The 15223-nt window shown below is 30.0% G+C and overlaps 2 protein-coding genes and 1 long non-coding RNA gene across 5 annotated transcripts in view; 1 reads left to right on the forward strand and 2 right to left on the reverse strand.

The window, feature by feature from the left end:
- The window catches only part of LOC129919561 (mucin-17), a 270017-nt gene that overhangs the window by 66119 nt on the left and 188675 nt on the right, over window positions 1-15223 (reverse strand). The window lies entirely within an intron of this gene.
- LOC129919563 (uncharacterized) lies at window positions 1723-2762 on the reverse strand. Its single transcript, XR_008773089.1, has 2 exons — window positions 2466-2762; window positions 1723-2391 (listed from the first exon to the last, which is right to left on the reverse strand). It is a non-coding gene; the product is annotated as an uncharacterized LOC129919563 (long non-coding RNA).
- LOC129919562 (uncharacterized) lies at window positions 7350-12989 on the forward strand. 2 transcript variants are annotated; one of them, XM_056000488.1, is made up of 10 exons: window positions 7350-7571; window positions 8160-8308; window positions 9087-9257; window positions 10220-10282; window positions 10543-10745; window positions 10811-10950; window positions 11701-11933; window positions 11995-12182; window positions 12250-12531; window positions 12642-12989. In XM_056000488.1, the coding sequence occupies exons 2-10, from the start codon at window positions 8215-8217 to the stop codon at window positions 12972-12974; spliced, it is 1707 nt and encodes a 568-aa protein (XP_055856463.1). In that variant the 5' UTR covers window positions 7350-7571; window positions 8160-8214; the 3' UTR covers window positions 12975-12989. The 2 variants fall into 2 exon arrangements, with proteins under 2 accessions (XP_055856463.1, XP_055856462.1); XM_056000487.1 differs by having other exon boundaries at window positions 7436-7571; window positions 11992-12182.

The following is a 15223-nucleotide window of genomic DNA, read 5'->3' on the forward strand; positions in this document are numbered from 1 at the left end:
TCTTTATTTGATTTTTTTCCATTAAAATATTATTTTTAAAATGATCCACAAGATATGTATCTCCAGATTAGCAAAATGTTACTTGAGGCTTTATTTTATTTCATAATATTATTATACTTTTTTTTTTGAATATCTTGACGTGTGTGCATAAATGCCTCATCAGACTTTTTTGACGCTAAACACTCTGGTCGAAAGAAAATGTCAAAAAAAAATCCATATATTTTAAAATTTTTTAAAACTTTATGGATTTTTTGTGACTTTTTCTTCGACCAGAGTGTCTAAAGTCAAAAAAAGTCGGATGAGGCAATCCAATGTAGACACCGTCATAGAATTTAATAAAATTTTTAAATATTTGTTAAATTTGCTGAGCTGGTTATTCACTTTTTCAAAAAACACGACCATTATGTGAATTGCTGATTCCAGGAAAAACAAATTTGAAAAATCACTATTTTTCACTTTTAATTTTTATGAAAAAGTAACTTACGCAAAACTGTTTTTTTTTTTTTTAATTGTCATTCTCATTTTCTTCTGATAACAGTGGTCTGCAAGGAAATCCTCCTTTAAATAAAACTATACTTTTCTAAAGGATTTTTTTATGCTGATTCCGAATCCGAAGTCAGAATTGACCTAGCACGTCACGTTATTAAAATATTCCCGTTAGAAAATCTCAAAAACCCATTTTTTTGCTGTTTTCGAAGAAATATTTTGGCATAATGTAATCTTTTTCAATTGAAATTGATACGGTTTATGAAAGAACTTATTTTTTTCTTTCAAATTCAATTGCAATCTTCTCAATATCTCTTTTTTTCTCCGAGATATCTTAATTTAAGTAAGTTTAGAAGGTTTGGCCTATCTTACCATAAAGAAACTGATCTCTAAAAATTAATATATCTTTCTCCCTAGAACAAAAGTATACTTTTCTAATGGACTTTAGTGTGCTGATTTTGAATCCGAGCTCAAAAAATTTCGGCCAGCTCTGGTTTTTGAGATAAAGTAGTTTTTTTGAGATTTTCTAAAAATTTTGTGATTTTGTGATACTTTAATGCGAATATCTTAAAATCCTGATGTGATAGAATTTTTTTCACTTCGGATTCTAACTCAGCATATCAAAAACTATAAGAAAAGTGTACAGTTGTTTCTAGGAGAAACAAATCTGAAGCTTTACAAGGCAATTTATCGAATAGTTTATTAAAAATAAGATATTTCTGAATAGAAAAATTGTATATAAAATTACAAAACACGTAAAAATTTTGTTTAATGTTTTTTATTTTGGTTTTCTTTACATAGTTGACTTTTTAAATATAATGGGCATTGATATTTTACATTTTCCTTAATTAAGGTGCTTTTCTTCATGTAGGATTTACTAAAAAGTGAAGGATTTCGAAATGTCTGCTTTTATTGTTAATCAGTATTTTAAAAAATGAGTAAACATGAATGTAAAAGAACATATTTGGTGTCAATCGATAGGTCATATTATGAAGAATAAGTCCTCCAAATTTGAGCTCAATGCGACAAATAGTTTTAAATATATACAAGTTCAAATGAATCTAAAAGAGGGATTTTTTAGGAACTACTCACATTTTTCAAAAATCATTTTTACAAAAATGGCACCTGATAGAATTTTTATGATACCAGATTTAGATTCAGGAAAGTCTAATCTTTCATAATATCAAAAAATTATTTGAAGGAGAAAAAAAAAGTTAAATTTTGCAGACCAGTGTAATTAAAAAAAATTATAAATCAATTCAATATACATATTCCTTTTATTTGTTATGAGAGGCTTTAAACACAAGACTTTTAGCCTGGTAAGAAAAACAATAGAGTCCTCAGACGTCCTTCCCCAATTTAAATGGCCTCGGCAAACTCCTCCAGAGGTTTCGTAAATCCATTCCTCCTCAGTCTCGACTCTCCACAACAGAGTACAAAAACACTGACAATGGCTTCTTTGGACTAATTTTGTTCTTGGGGCCGTAGCTCGTATTCACCGAGGGTTCATAACTGTATGAGAATCACAACTCGAAAAAAACCACTCACTAGCCAACTGAAAGGAAATATTTATGAGCTAAACAAGTAGGATTTTTTAGTTGAGTTTCGAAACATATTATGAGCGCTCGGTGAATACTGCTGGCCAAAATCTTTGACCCACCACTCCTTGAAGCAACAGAACATGACGTGTGGCGATATTCATTAAATCGTCAAATTGATTTTGCACGCTGACCACGCAACTTTCCGGTGATGACTCAAGATCTGTTAGGTTTCGGTAACTATGATGATGATTTCAATACGTGAGGGTATGACACACATCTCTACACCAGAGGAACCATCTCTTGCGGGCTTACGGATGAGGAATTCTCTGAGTTCAGCCTTCTTTAAGATGCAACCGGCAACAATCTTGGAATTTTAAATTTTGTGGAAATATTCACTAATATTAAAAGAAAACACTTCATATTTCTTCAAATACCTACATTTTGTTTTATTCTTTCAGATTGTTCCTCAATCTTCATTTTAACAAACTAATTTTCTATTTCTATCGCCTGCTATGTAGATTGTATTTCTAGTTCGTAGATTTTGCGCGGCAGATACCCAAATTACCAACTAGCCAGAGAGAAGAGAAAGAAATACACAAACATTCATATTCTCACATACATCATTCTTTCTGTTGTCAACAAGAAAAAAAAAACAGGGATGATAAAATAATCTTAACACCTAGTCTACACGAGACGGTTGGAATATTTAGAATTTTAAGGCCTGGTTAAACTGGGCGTAGTCCGGTGATGCGTTCTACCCTTTTATTATATTTTTACAAAATATATATATTTGGTCAAAAGTCAATAGTTTTCACTGGATTGCGCCCTGCTAGACAAGGCCTTAAATAGTTTTTTTTTTAGAATTTCCTTTTTAATCACTCCGTTTAATCGTTGTGGCGATTTTTTTTTATCGATTTTTTATGAAAATCGCCAGCTCGTAGAGGTGCTCGGTTTATAAAAGAGTAGATGGATTCGGCACTCCGAATACTCCGATTCAAATAAAATATTTCGTTAAATCGCTGCCGGTAAGCGCGATATAGCTCATACGATTTCATACAAATAATATTTGTCTTTTCGTGAAGTACTGTTGACGTTTATTCCAAAATGCATTTATAACAAAATGTCATCATTTCTATTATTTGTTTGTCATAAATCACGATAATCTCTCGTGTAAATCAAACATACAAATAAAAATACCTTATATTTGACGTTTCTGTTGACATTCATGTCTGATTTACACGAGTGACAAAATGTCATTATTTCTACATTATGTAAATTTTTTTTATTGAACACAAAAATGACAAAAAAAAGGTTAATAATGCAGAATTGACACACAATGAATACGATAACAAAAAATCTAAACACGACGCCAAAATTGCAGCTATCGTGACCAAGTCAGAGTTATTGTATCCAAATTACGACCACCGTGACCCAACCAAAGCTGTCATCACTCTTTTCATACTTGCAACAACAAATCCATTTAGCTGTTATCTTAAAGAAAAAATATTTTATCTCTCGTCTCTCGTGTAAATCAGACATACAAATAAAAATACCTATATATATATAATAGGTGTGTTTTTTTGTTTATCTATATAGATTTTGTGCAAAAAAACGACATCGAGATTTTTGAAATCGAAACAATTTACGTGTTAAATACAACAAAAACTTTATCTGTATAGATTTTTCAAAAATCCAGATAATTATCCAGATTTTACTTTCTCTCGATAGAAAACAGTATTGCCAAGGTATTTTAATTGTTGTGTTCATACAAAAATATCTGAAAATATTAACAAAAAAAAAAAAGCGGAGAAAACGAGGTTTGAAAAAAACTCTTATAGAAAAAAATAATCAAAAATTTGTTTGACATGGTTGCATTGAAATGTTAATATCTCGAGATATACGCAATGCACTTTTCAGATAAAAGTCTTAAATGGATCCTGATAAGATTGTTCAACAGATATGTATATAAAATTACCAAAGTTTTTTCGAAAAATTAGAAATAAAAATAAAAAAGTTTCCACATTTGATTTTTAAAAAATCGAAAAAAAATTCAATATGGCTACCTTCAAACGCTTATAACACAAGAACGACGCAACTAATGTTAATGGTCATGGTCTTAAAATGAAGCTAAGAATATACAGATCATTTTTGGTTTTTTGTGAAAAAAAAATTTTGAATCCAACATGGATGCCATAGCCATATGAAAATTTTTCTTTGCATCCAACATGGATGTAATGGCCTTCCCACTTCGGAATTAAAATAAAATAAAAACAAAAGCAACATTTTTGACAGACTGCTGCCAAAGTATAGTACAGTGTTGCCAAATGTTTGCATGGATTTCAAAAATCCCGATGTCGTTTTTTTGCACAAAATCTATATAGATAAACAAAAAAACACACCTAATATTTCACGCTTCTGTTGACATTCATGTCTGATTTACACGAGTGACAAAATGTTATTATTTCTGTCATTATATTTTTTTGTCATAGAACACGATAATGGCACAAAATAGATGCATTATGCAGAAATAATGACATTTTGTCGATCGTGTAAATCCGGCATGGTTATAATGCACATACCAAATAATATTTCTGTGGCCACAACCAATAACCGCTTAAGTCGAAAAAGAAAACAAAATTTAGTTTTACTATAATGCTCCGCATTTTTTAATTTACCTCAAAAACAACTCAATCTTTTACTAACTCGATGTAGATGGTTTTAATCTATCGTTTTTTATAGTTAAAACAGTAAAAATATGTAGACTTTGAATTTGAAAGCATCATAAGACCACTGAAAAATTTTTGTCTTAACTCACTTAAGCGGTTATTGGTTGTGGCCACAGATTTGACGTTTCCTGAAGTTATGTTCACATTTGTATGTCTGATTTACACGAGTGACAAAATGTCATTATTTCTGTCTTTATGTAAATTTTTTTCATTGAACACAAGAATGACAAAAAATAGGTTAATAATGCAGAAATAATGACATTGACACACAATGAGTACGATAAGTCAGCTATTACATGAAGCCTCAAGAGGCTTGACTCTTTTTTCTAATTTTCTTTTGATAATCATTCTGTGAGGCGCGTACTACACACGATGCCTCTTCCGTCAAGGACTCAAATTTGACATTTCTCTTTTTATTTAAAATTTGTTGTTGTTGTGTTGAAGCAAAAAGAAATGTTGAAAAAAGAAAAAGTGGAAAAAGAAACGTCAAAAAAGAGTCTCGGACTCACGACCCACGACTCTCCGGTCGGATAATTTTTTCTTTCAACTTTTTTCTCTTTTGCACTCATTATGTAGCTGACTAACAAACAATCTAAACACGACGCCAAAATTGCAGCTATCGTGACCAAGTCAGAGTTATTGTATCCAAATTACGACCACCGTGACCCAACCAGAGCTGTCATCACTCTTTTCGTACTTGCAACAACAAATCCATTTAGCTGTTATTTTAAAGAAAAAACATTTTATCTCTCGTCTCTCGTGTAAATCAGACATACAAATAAAAATACCTAATATTTCACGTTTCTGTTGACATTCATGTCTAATTTACACGAGTGACAAAATGTCATTATTTCTATTTCATTATATTTTTTTGTCATAAAACACGATAATGGCACAAAATAGATACATTATGCAGAAATAATGACATTTTGTCGATCGTGTAAATCAGACATGAAATGTCAACAGAAACGTGAAATATTAATTATTTTTATGTCTGATATTTTATAATTATAATCCAGCTAAAGACGCATTTTAAAACCTTAGCGGGTTTTTAAGCCTTTGAAGTCGCTGGACTTATGTCGTTTCTGTTCAAAACGATATTTTGTTGGTAAAACTTTTGTTTTCATCTAGCTATAGCTTTTGAGCCCTGCTTCTGATTTTAATGAATAAAATCGCAGTAGATAGAGTAAATCTTTACCTCTTCATTGATGTATGATTTTTAAGCTTGCGTGTCGTGATGGCTGCAAAAATAATTAAAAACTGGTAAAATGTCATATATTCAACAGTTACAAACGCTACCACCGCGAGAAATCTGGCTATAACTTTTGAACCCTGAGTTCAATTTTAATGAATTTAAAAGATATAGATAGAGTAATTACTTACCTTTTAATAGATGTATAACAAAAGGGTGTGCGTGTCAAGATTGCTGCCAAAATAACTTAAAACTGGTAAAAAGTCATGTATTCAGCAGTCAAAAATGTTGTCACCGGGTGAAATATTTCCATATATTTTTAAACCTTTTCTTTCAGTTTTCGTATTTGGGGGGGGGGGGGGGGGGTCTGACATACTTAATTTTTTTCCAGAAGATGAATAACTATACATAAATGAGAAATCTCCAAAAAAAAATTTTTGGGAAAAATGGACTTATGCTGTTTCTGAAATAAACGATTCATTTGTTTATCTGATTTACACGAGTGACAAAATGTCATTATTTCTGTTTTTATGTAAATTTTTTTCATTGAACACAAGAATGACAAAAAAAAGGTTAATAATGCAGAAATAATGACATTGACACACAATGAGTACGATAACAAACAATCTAAACACGACGCCAAAATTGCAGCTATCGTGACCAAGTCAGAGTTATTGTATCTAAATTACGACCACCGTGACCCAACCAGAGCTGTCATCACTCTTTTCATACTTGCAACAACAAATCCATTTTGCTGTTATCTTAAAGAAAAAATATTTTATCTCTCGTCTCTCGTGTAAATCAGACATAGTCAGCTATTACATGAAGCCTCAAGAGGCGCGCCTCTTTTCAAAACCAATGAGTGCAAAAGAGAAAGAAGATAAAACAAAAAATTATCCGACCGGATAGTCGTGGGCCAAAATTCTGAGACTCTTTTTTGACGTTTCTTTTTCCACTCTTTCTTTTTTCAGCATTCCCTCTCATTTCTTTTTGCTTCTTGGTGGAATACAACAACAAAAATACTTAAATCAAAAGAGAAATGTCAACTTTGAGTCTTTGACTCAAGAGGCATCGTGTAATAGTACGCGCCTCACAGAATGATTATCAAAAGAAAATTCGAAAAAAGAGTCGCGCCTCTTGAGGCTTCATGTAATAGCTGACATACAAATAAAAATACCTAATATTTAACGTTTCTGTTTACATTCATGTCTGATTCATTTATGGTTTGTAGCTACCTCCATCAAAACAAAATTTGTAATATGTGCAATGTGCGTCTTTTTTAAGTTTATAATGTAGCTGCGCAATAGGTAATGTTAGCCCAAAAATATGATTCTGTTTTTTCATTCCATTCTTTTGTAAAATATCATCTCTTCCACAAAGTTGAATTTGTTTAATGCCCGCGAGAGTGCGACCACGGTGTAAAAAAAAACAAACAAACCAAGTCCTCACATTTCCGCAAACATCCCTGTTGCTGTTGCAGAAGAAGACCAGTCATCGAATGCACACCGTCACCGACAGTTCACTTCACACAACGCGTACGCACGGAGAAAAAAGAAAAAAAAAAGAAAACTGAAAAAAAAATTTGTTAAAGTGAACAAATTGTGTGTAAAACATCATCAATATCAGGTAATTTATTTAAATTATTCTTCACAAACAGCATCACAATGTTTATATTGTTAAATTTTAACAATTTATTACTTGAGAATTAGAAAAAAAAAAATCACTCAGAAAAAAGTGCATTTACACCGAAAAATTGTGTGTGTTACAAAATGGCGGTAGTAGGCACCAAACATAGCTATTCATTTCTTTCATCATTGAAAGTTAATTATGAGTCACTTAATGTGAAATACTGGGCCGAAATTAAATGAAATAATAATTAAATTGCAATATCTAGTTTCGCATTAAAAAATTAATTGGTTTTGTATAGCAAGCACTTCAAAATTATTATTGAATATTTTTCAATGATGAAAAAAAGGGATAGCTATGACTGACGCCGCCGCGGCCGTATTGGTAGTGGTGGTACTTTTTTGAGACAACAAAAAAAAAAACTACAAACCTCGCATTTGAATTCGGAAGAAAAGAAAAAAAAAATAAAAAACAAATGTTTCGTTCTACTTTTTGGTGCAATTTTTTGTATTGCACTGCAAAGAATGCAAAAAATCTTGAAAAATCAATTTTTATATCTCGAAAATTCAAAGTTTTTTCTCTTTTCAGAATAAACTTACCAGACAATCAAATTTTTTTCTGCTACAATTAAAAAATAAGGAAAATGTTCCTTAATTGTTATTATGGCGGGAGCGATATTATCATAAAAATTATTAAAAAGGGTGAAGAATTTAACGTCGATGATTTTAAAGAAGCAGGTAAATATAAAATTTTGCAATCTTCTTTAATTTGATTTTTTTTCTCCATTCTGGGAAATCTTATCTAGATCGTTTTATACAGGGTGATTTGCATAAGGTGTCACAAAAGGCTAGGGGGTGTAGGTGTAAACAAGAAAAAAATTGTATAGTAGGGGTCTATTTCCCCCAGTTTAGGTGGGAGGGGCAATTTTCAAAAAAAAATTACTTAAAACAGAAAAAAATATTTAAAAACAACTGCAGGAATTTAAAGTTGATTTCTTCGTTTTTCCTCCAATCACATTGTTTATTAAAATCCTTTTTTATATTCCATTAATTCACCATTTTTTTTTTAAAGTTTATCTTTTCAAATACTGTTTGCTCAAACATCTTAATTTAAAACGTAAATTTTATAATAGGTTTCTGGCTTTCAAAAAGGCTATAAAATATCATTTTATTTTCTGTTTTAAGTAATTTTTTTTAGGAAATTGCCCCTCCCACCTAAACTGGGGGAAATAGACCCCTACTAAACAATATTTTTCTTGTCTACACCTACACCCCCTAGCCTTTTGTGACACTTAATGCAAATCACCCTGTATAAAACGATGCCATCAATCACTCGTACTTACACATATTCGGTAGAAATGCACTATTATTTTCGAGTATCTAAACATTTTTACATGAAACATTTATATGAATTTGTGTAGGAAAGTTTACGATTTGTTGGAAAATATTTCCCATACCAATATTCACAGCTCGTTTACGATGTTTTAAACTGATAAACTAACTCACACAATTTTAGCTTTCCAGGCTTTTAAAATAGACAAAGAGTCTTCATATTTTTTTGACGCATTTTCGAAAGCACAAATTCAAGATGAAAACCTTGTAGAATATGTGTTACACAAAACCAAAGCTGCCCCGGATTGGAAATTGGGAATATCTAGAGTTGTGCATAAAAACGTCGTCTTAGAAGGTAAAATTTTATTTTCTTTCAAAAAATTAAAAAGAAAGTTTTCATATGTTTGTACCTACGTACTTAAAGATTTGTGTTCCGGAAACAAAAATTAAATATTTTTTGTTCTATTACTTGATAAAATGCCTTAAGTAAAAACAAGAAAATGGCTATTTTGTAAAGTGATATACCTAGAACTGTAGAACTTTTTGCAAATTTAAAATTTTTCATTTTTACCTAATAGAAATGTCGATCATCCCTACTAAATAAAAATGCTTGAAGATTTTGAAAAAAAAATTTTTGACTGTCAATTTTTCTTCACAGTTTTTGTAGTGAACCTACATAAATTAAATTTATTATTCATGTTTTGCATTAATTAAATAATCATTGTTGTAAAATTTTATATTAAAATTTTAAAAATACACTTTTTGTCTTTTTAACAGAAAAATTAATGTAAAGTTGAAAATTAAAATGTGTTACTTTTACAAAATGGTCCTACAAAAATACTCATACAATTGACCAATTACGATAAAAATGAAAAAACGGTCTTATGCATGCAAAAAAAGAGTTTAAAATTACTAGTTTTTTCTTTCAATGTGGAAAGAATAATTCTTATATTTAACTCCACAAATTATTTTGTTTTCTTTATTGAGTAACAATATTATGATAAAAAGGTTTCAGTGATTTTTTTTTGTTTCCTCGTTGTAAAACGAAATGTGAATAATTAAAGTTAAAAACACAACACTATGCCATTATTTAAATCTTATTTTTGAACTCCAAATTTGTTTTCCAAAATTCTAATCGATCTGTTTGCGTTTGTTAGTCGAAAGTCGAGCGTTAGGGTCATCAATATCGTTGCTCAATAAAGTTAAATTATTTAAATGAACACCATTTAAAAAAGAAACATAAAATAAATTGAATATAATTAATCCCTCTCTTTCTAAATACATCAAATTAACAAAACATTTCTATTTACTTTAAAGTCGCAAATGCAGAAGAAGACGATCAGGATAATGTCATACCCAGTGGAGCATCTTTAGTTCAAGGTTTCTATTCAAATTTTACTCTAACATATGCCTCAAAAAATTATTTGATACAGCAATTAATTAAAATACGTTAATATTTTAAAAATAAAACTAGTAAATTCTGAGTAATGATTTTAAACTCATATTCTCCTAAAATGGCACAACTTTGCTTCTAACAAATAATATCATGCATATCAAAAGTATAAAGTTTTGTCTGCGTTATTTGTGTTTATGTAATTGATTATATCAAACGTAGTATTAACGACTCGTAAATTTTCTAGTTGCAGAATCTGAGCTTGATCTTGGCCTCAATTCAAGTTTATTAAGTAGTTTGTTGGCAAGCAGTTCTCATCTTCAAACTCCTACTATCGCAACCAAAGAATTATATAATTCGATTTCATTTCGTAGCAGTAAAGTTGATTCAAGTGAATTAACAGAATCAAACATAAGCATATTGGTTAAATCAACATTCAGTTCTGTAGAGGTATTGAAGCATTTTAAATTTTAAAGTAAAATATCCATTTTAATTATAATAAATATTATTTACAGAGTTTCAAAGAAAATAATGATTTGGACTTAATAATAATCCTCGCGAAGTTTGGAAATTCTTTAAATTTGGATAACCATGATAGAATTACGATTTCAAAATTCGTTGTTAAACAAATTTTGCAAGAAAATAAACATGTTGAGTAAGTTTTTTCTTCATTTTTAAGTTGTTTCTTAATATACGCAGTCAAATTTTTTTTGTTATAAGTTTGTACGGTTTTTGAAAGGCTGTAACTTGGATTTAAACAAGCTTTTTCAAGTCATTAGCATGATACTATACAAAGCAGTTTGCTCACTGTTTTAAATTCTAGGAACTACATACATATATTGTATGGTATAAGTATTTCATTTTCATATATTTTTTACAAATAATATTTTGCGCAAATCAAAACATTTCCATTTACAAAATTTTTTACAGCCACATTATTGACTTATTTCAAAACTACTTTTCGGTATCTTAACCTCAAAGTACAACTAGAATATCAAAACATTCATGTCCTTGTAAAGACTTGAAACAAGTCATAAATATGGCTGTTAAAAAAATGTTTTATTTATACACCACTGAGAGCCAATTTTTCAATGGTCAATTAAACATCAGATATAGTAATTATTCTTAACATAAATAATTTTTTTTTTTCGTTTTGCTAGTTTTTTTTCCACTGCTATTAAAAGAATCGGATCTAAATCCAATAGAAAAAAAAACATTTCATTGTAACCCCTGCAAATATCATTTGGGGCTTTTATAGAATCGACTATCGCCCAGAAAATTGCGTATAAAATAGCTAATACAGAAGTATTCCAATATTGTATACAATTATTCGATTATTAATTACATAAATAAATGCAAAGCAAAATTTAAGTTACTGAATAATAGTATTCTCAAACGTTTACAGATTGTCAAGGCACGATTTTTTGTATTTAGCTGAACTTATTGTACAAGTGTTTCCGGGAGAAATAACTTCTGCCTATTTTACGCCTGCATGTAGGGGCCAAAGGCCTTGTGGAAAACTTTATGATGCTTACACATATTTTAGAAAAAAACTTTCTGAATCTAAACTGATAAAAAGATCGAGACACCGACGAAACTCTGAACCTATTATAGCTGCGGAACCAGAAGACGTTATTGGTAAACATTAAGACCTTTCTACTAGAACAATGTAATTGATAAACAATTTTTTTATTAGAAGAATCAAACTCTGACTTAGAAGCTCTTGAATGGTTAAAGTCCGAAATAGAACCCTGGAGTATTATTGAGAATAATTGGAAACAAACGCACAATCTTCGACAGAAACTACTTAAAGCGTCAAGTAGTATTTTGGATTACCTGGATAACTTCCCGATATTTGTTGCTAATTCAAAAGAATCGATAAAACTGGTAATTAAAGTACTTTTTTTTAAGTAGGTTCATATTTAATTAAATTTTGTATATATATATTATATAGTTGAATATAGATGCGAAAATTTTGCTGCCTCAAGCCCAAAACTTTTCAGAATGCTGGTCGTTATATTATCCAAAAATTTTAAAGTATGGTGAAAAATCGAAAGACAACAATGTTAAGCAATTCATGAAAATAGTCAGAACCAATACTGAAGCTTCAAAAATTATAGCATTGATAATATTGAGCTATATGTTTCCAAGCTCACGTACAAAAAAGAGTGCAACGAAGGCTTCATACCGTTGCTCGAAAATCGAAAGTCAAGAAAATTTTGTAGCATATTTTAAGGTTAATTATTACTTTTAAATTTTAAATAAATTTAATATTTTAACAAAAAATTATTTTTATTTTAAATAAAACTACTATATTGAACTTTTTATTTTACTATTTTTCTTCAGACTATACAAGAATCTGACAACCACGAAATTAATCTAGCAAAGAATAACTCTGGGAAGCAGCCAAGAATTGTGGTATTAGGAGATCCCAGCAAAAAGCTCAACGCCTACGTTACGCTTCTGGATAAGAAATATTTTTTTGAAGATCCATTGGAAGCATTCGAAACTTGTTTTTTTCTGTTTTACGTTCTTGACCTCAACTACCCAGCAGAGAGTATGATGGTTTGGACGTTTACACAAATTTTTTTATTTGGAATAAAAGTCGAACAAAAATTCAAAAAAGGCGTAAACATGGCCACAATCGAAACAATCCACAACGATTTGTGCAAAATGTGAGTTATTGGCTTTAAATAATATTTTTATATTTTTTTTTTACCTCAAAATTTGTCTTTTTAAATAGTTTTTATAAGCTTTGACTACACTAGTTGTGACTACACAGTTCTTTGTTTGCCACATATCCTTCCTTTTTTTCTTTTGACAAATGTTGATTATCTCATTAATTTTGGATATACAAGTGTTTGTCTGTGAATTTTATTCAAAAGTGATCTTTTTTTTATCAGTTTTCACATATCTTTCATCAATAAATTTTGACGACAGAAGTGTTTGGAATTATAATTAATAATAATAAATATTAATAATTATTTATTTTATTAATTTAGATACATTTTTATTCTTCAAGTGGTTAGACTTTTATTAAATCTTTGTCAATTTGCCCACCACATATCGTTCTTTATATAGATATGGAATTTCAATGCTATTTGTGCAAAAATTCTTTTGACACAACTTCAATGTATAGTGCACACTTTAAAAATATTCATAAAGATTTGAGAAGATACGCATGTCCGGAAGAGGATTGCTTACGTATTTTTAGCAATTTTTATAAACATTTGAAGCACAGGCAACGAGATCATGCAACAAGAAAATCTTTATGTCCCACAATTTCAAGTGAAGCCACATTTGATTCGGATTTAGCCTTTTCATCACCCAAACCCGCTCTTTTACAGGAAAAGGCGATATGTCCTGATATTCACATTAACTTTTTAAGAACATTTCTTAAATGCTTGTCAGATGATCGAATTCCTAAATCTTCAATGATGCATATATACGCAAATATAACTAATTTTTATGATAAGCACATCAATGAAGTATTATATCAACTTGAAAATAATGAAGTCAAAGCTTCTGTTCAGAAAAGTATAGACGATTTGCACTTATTACTTTCTCCAAGTTTTGCAAAGACAAATTGCTTATTATTAAAACAACTTAAATCTTTAAATCTTCTCGTCGAAGAAAAAACTTGCGCGTTAGCTGTAGAACAGGACCAATTATATTCAAACCAGAATGAGATTCAAAATATAGAATACAACTTTTTCCTTAAGATGCTTCCGATTTCTGAGCTGTTTAGTATTTTATTCACTAAAACATGCTTATTAGAACAAATATTAGAGTATGTAGAAAGCATTGTTGATGAAAATTTTTATATTTATAACATTATTCAAACTTCATTTTGGAAAAATAAAATATCTTCTCTGAATCCAGAAAATGAAACAGACATCCTCTTTTTACCACTTGTAGTTTATTTTGACGACTTTGAATCTTTAAATCCCCTTGGTTCACATAGTAATACTCTCAAGCTTGGAGCAGTCTACATTAAGCTTTTGTGTCTTCCGGATTACCTAAGTTCAAAGTTATCGCATATTTTCTTGGCGATGATCTTTTTTACTCAGGATAGAGTTAAGTTTGGTAATTCTCCGATTTTTAAACCACTTGTTGCGCAGCTTAATACTTTGCAAACAGATGGTATTCAAATACAAAATAGGAGATACAAAAAAGTAAAATTTGTTACATGTTCCGTAATTGGCGATAATTTGGGCGTCAATTCCATTTTAGGGTTCACGGAGTCATTTAGTTCTAACTATTATTGCAGATTTTGTAAGGTTCCTAAAATTGAAATGAAACTTCTTTGTAACGAAACAGCTGCACAATTAAGAACTATAGTTGGATATGAGCATGACCTCAAAGTAAACAATGTTTCTCTGACTGGTGTTAAAGAAAACTCAATATGGAACACTTTAATAAATTTCCACGTTGTAGAAAACTATTCAGTCGACTGTTTTCATGACATTTTAGAAGGAGTTTGTCACTATGACTTATTAAGTATTTTTAAAAACTTAATTTGTGAAAAGTTCTTAACTATTGAGGAAATAAACCGTAGAATTCAAATATTTAATTTTGGTCCTTACGAATCAATTAATAAACCACCACTTCTAAATTCTGATTTATTAACCTGTAGTAAAATTCGTCTCTCAGGTTCTGAAATGTTTACTTTTTTGAAATTTCTTCCACTGTTAATAGGAGATAAAATTGAGCAAGACTCTGATGAATGGAAATTGCTTTTGGCTTTGAGAGAAATGACATCAATAATTTTTAGAAAACACCATACTTCCCAAACTTCAAAATACCTAGCGGAAATTGTTTATATTCATAATAACTTGTACTTAAAGGTATCAGGAAGTCACTTGAAACCAAAATTTCATTTTCTTACACATTATTCTTCTATTATGGAGAAAATCGGTCCCATTATT

The sequence above is a fragment of the Episyrphus balteatus genome, chromosome 4, assembly GCF_945859705.1.
Source record: "Episyrphus balteatus chromosome 4, idEpiBalt1.1, whole genome shotgun sequence".
Taxonomy (NCBI): Eukaryota; Metazoa; Arthropoda; class Insecta; order Diptera; family Syrphidae; genus Episyrphus; species Episyrphus balteatus.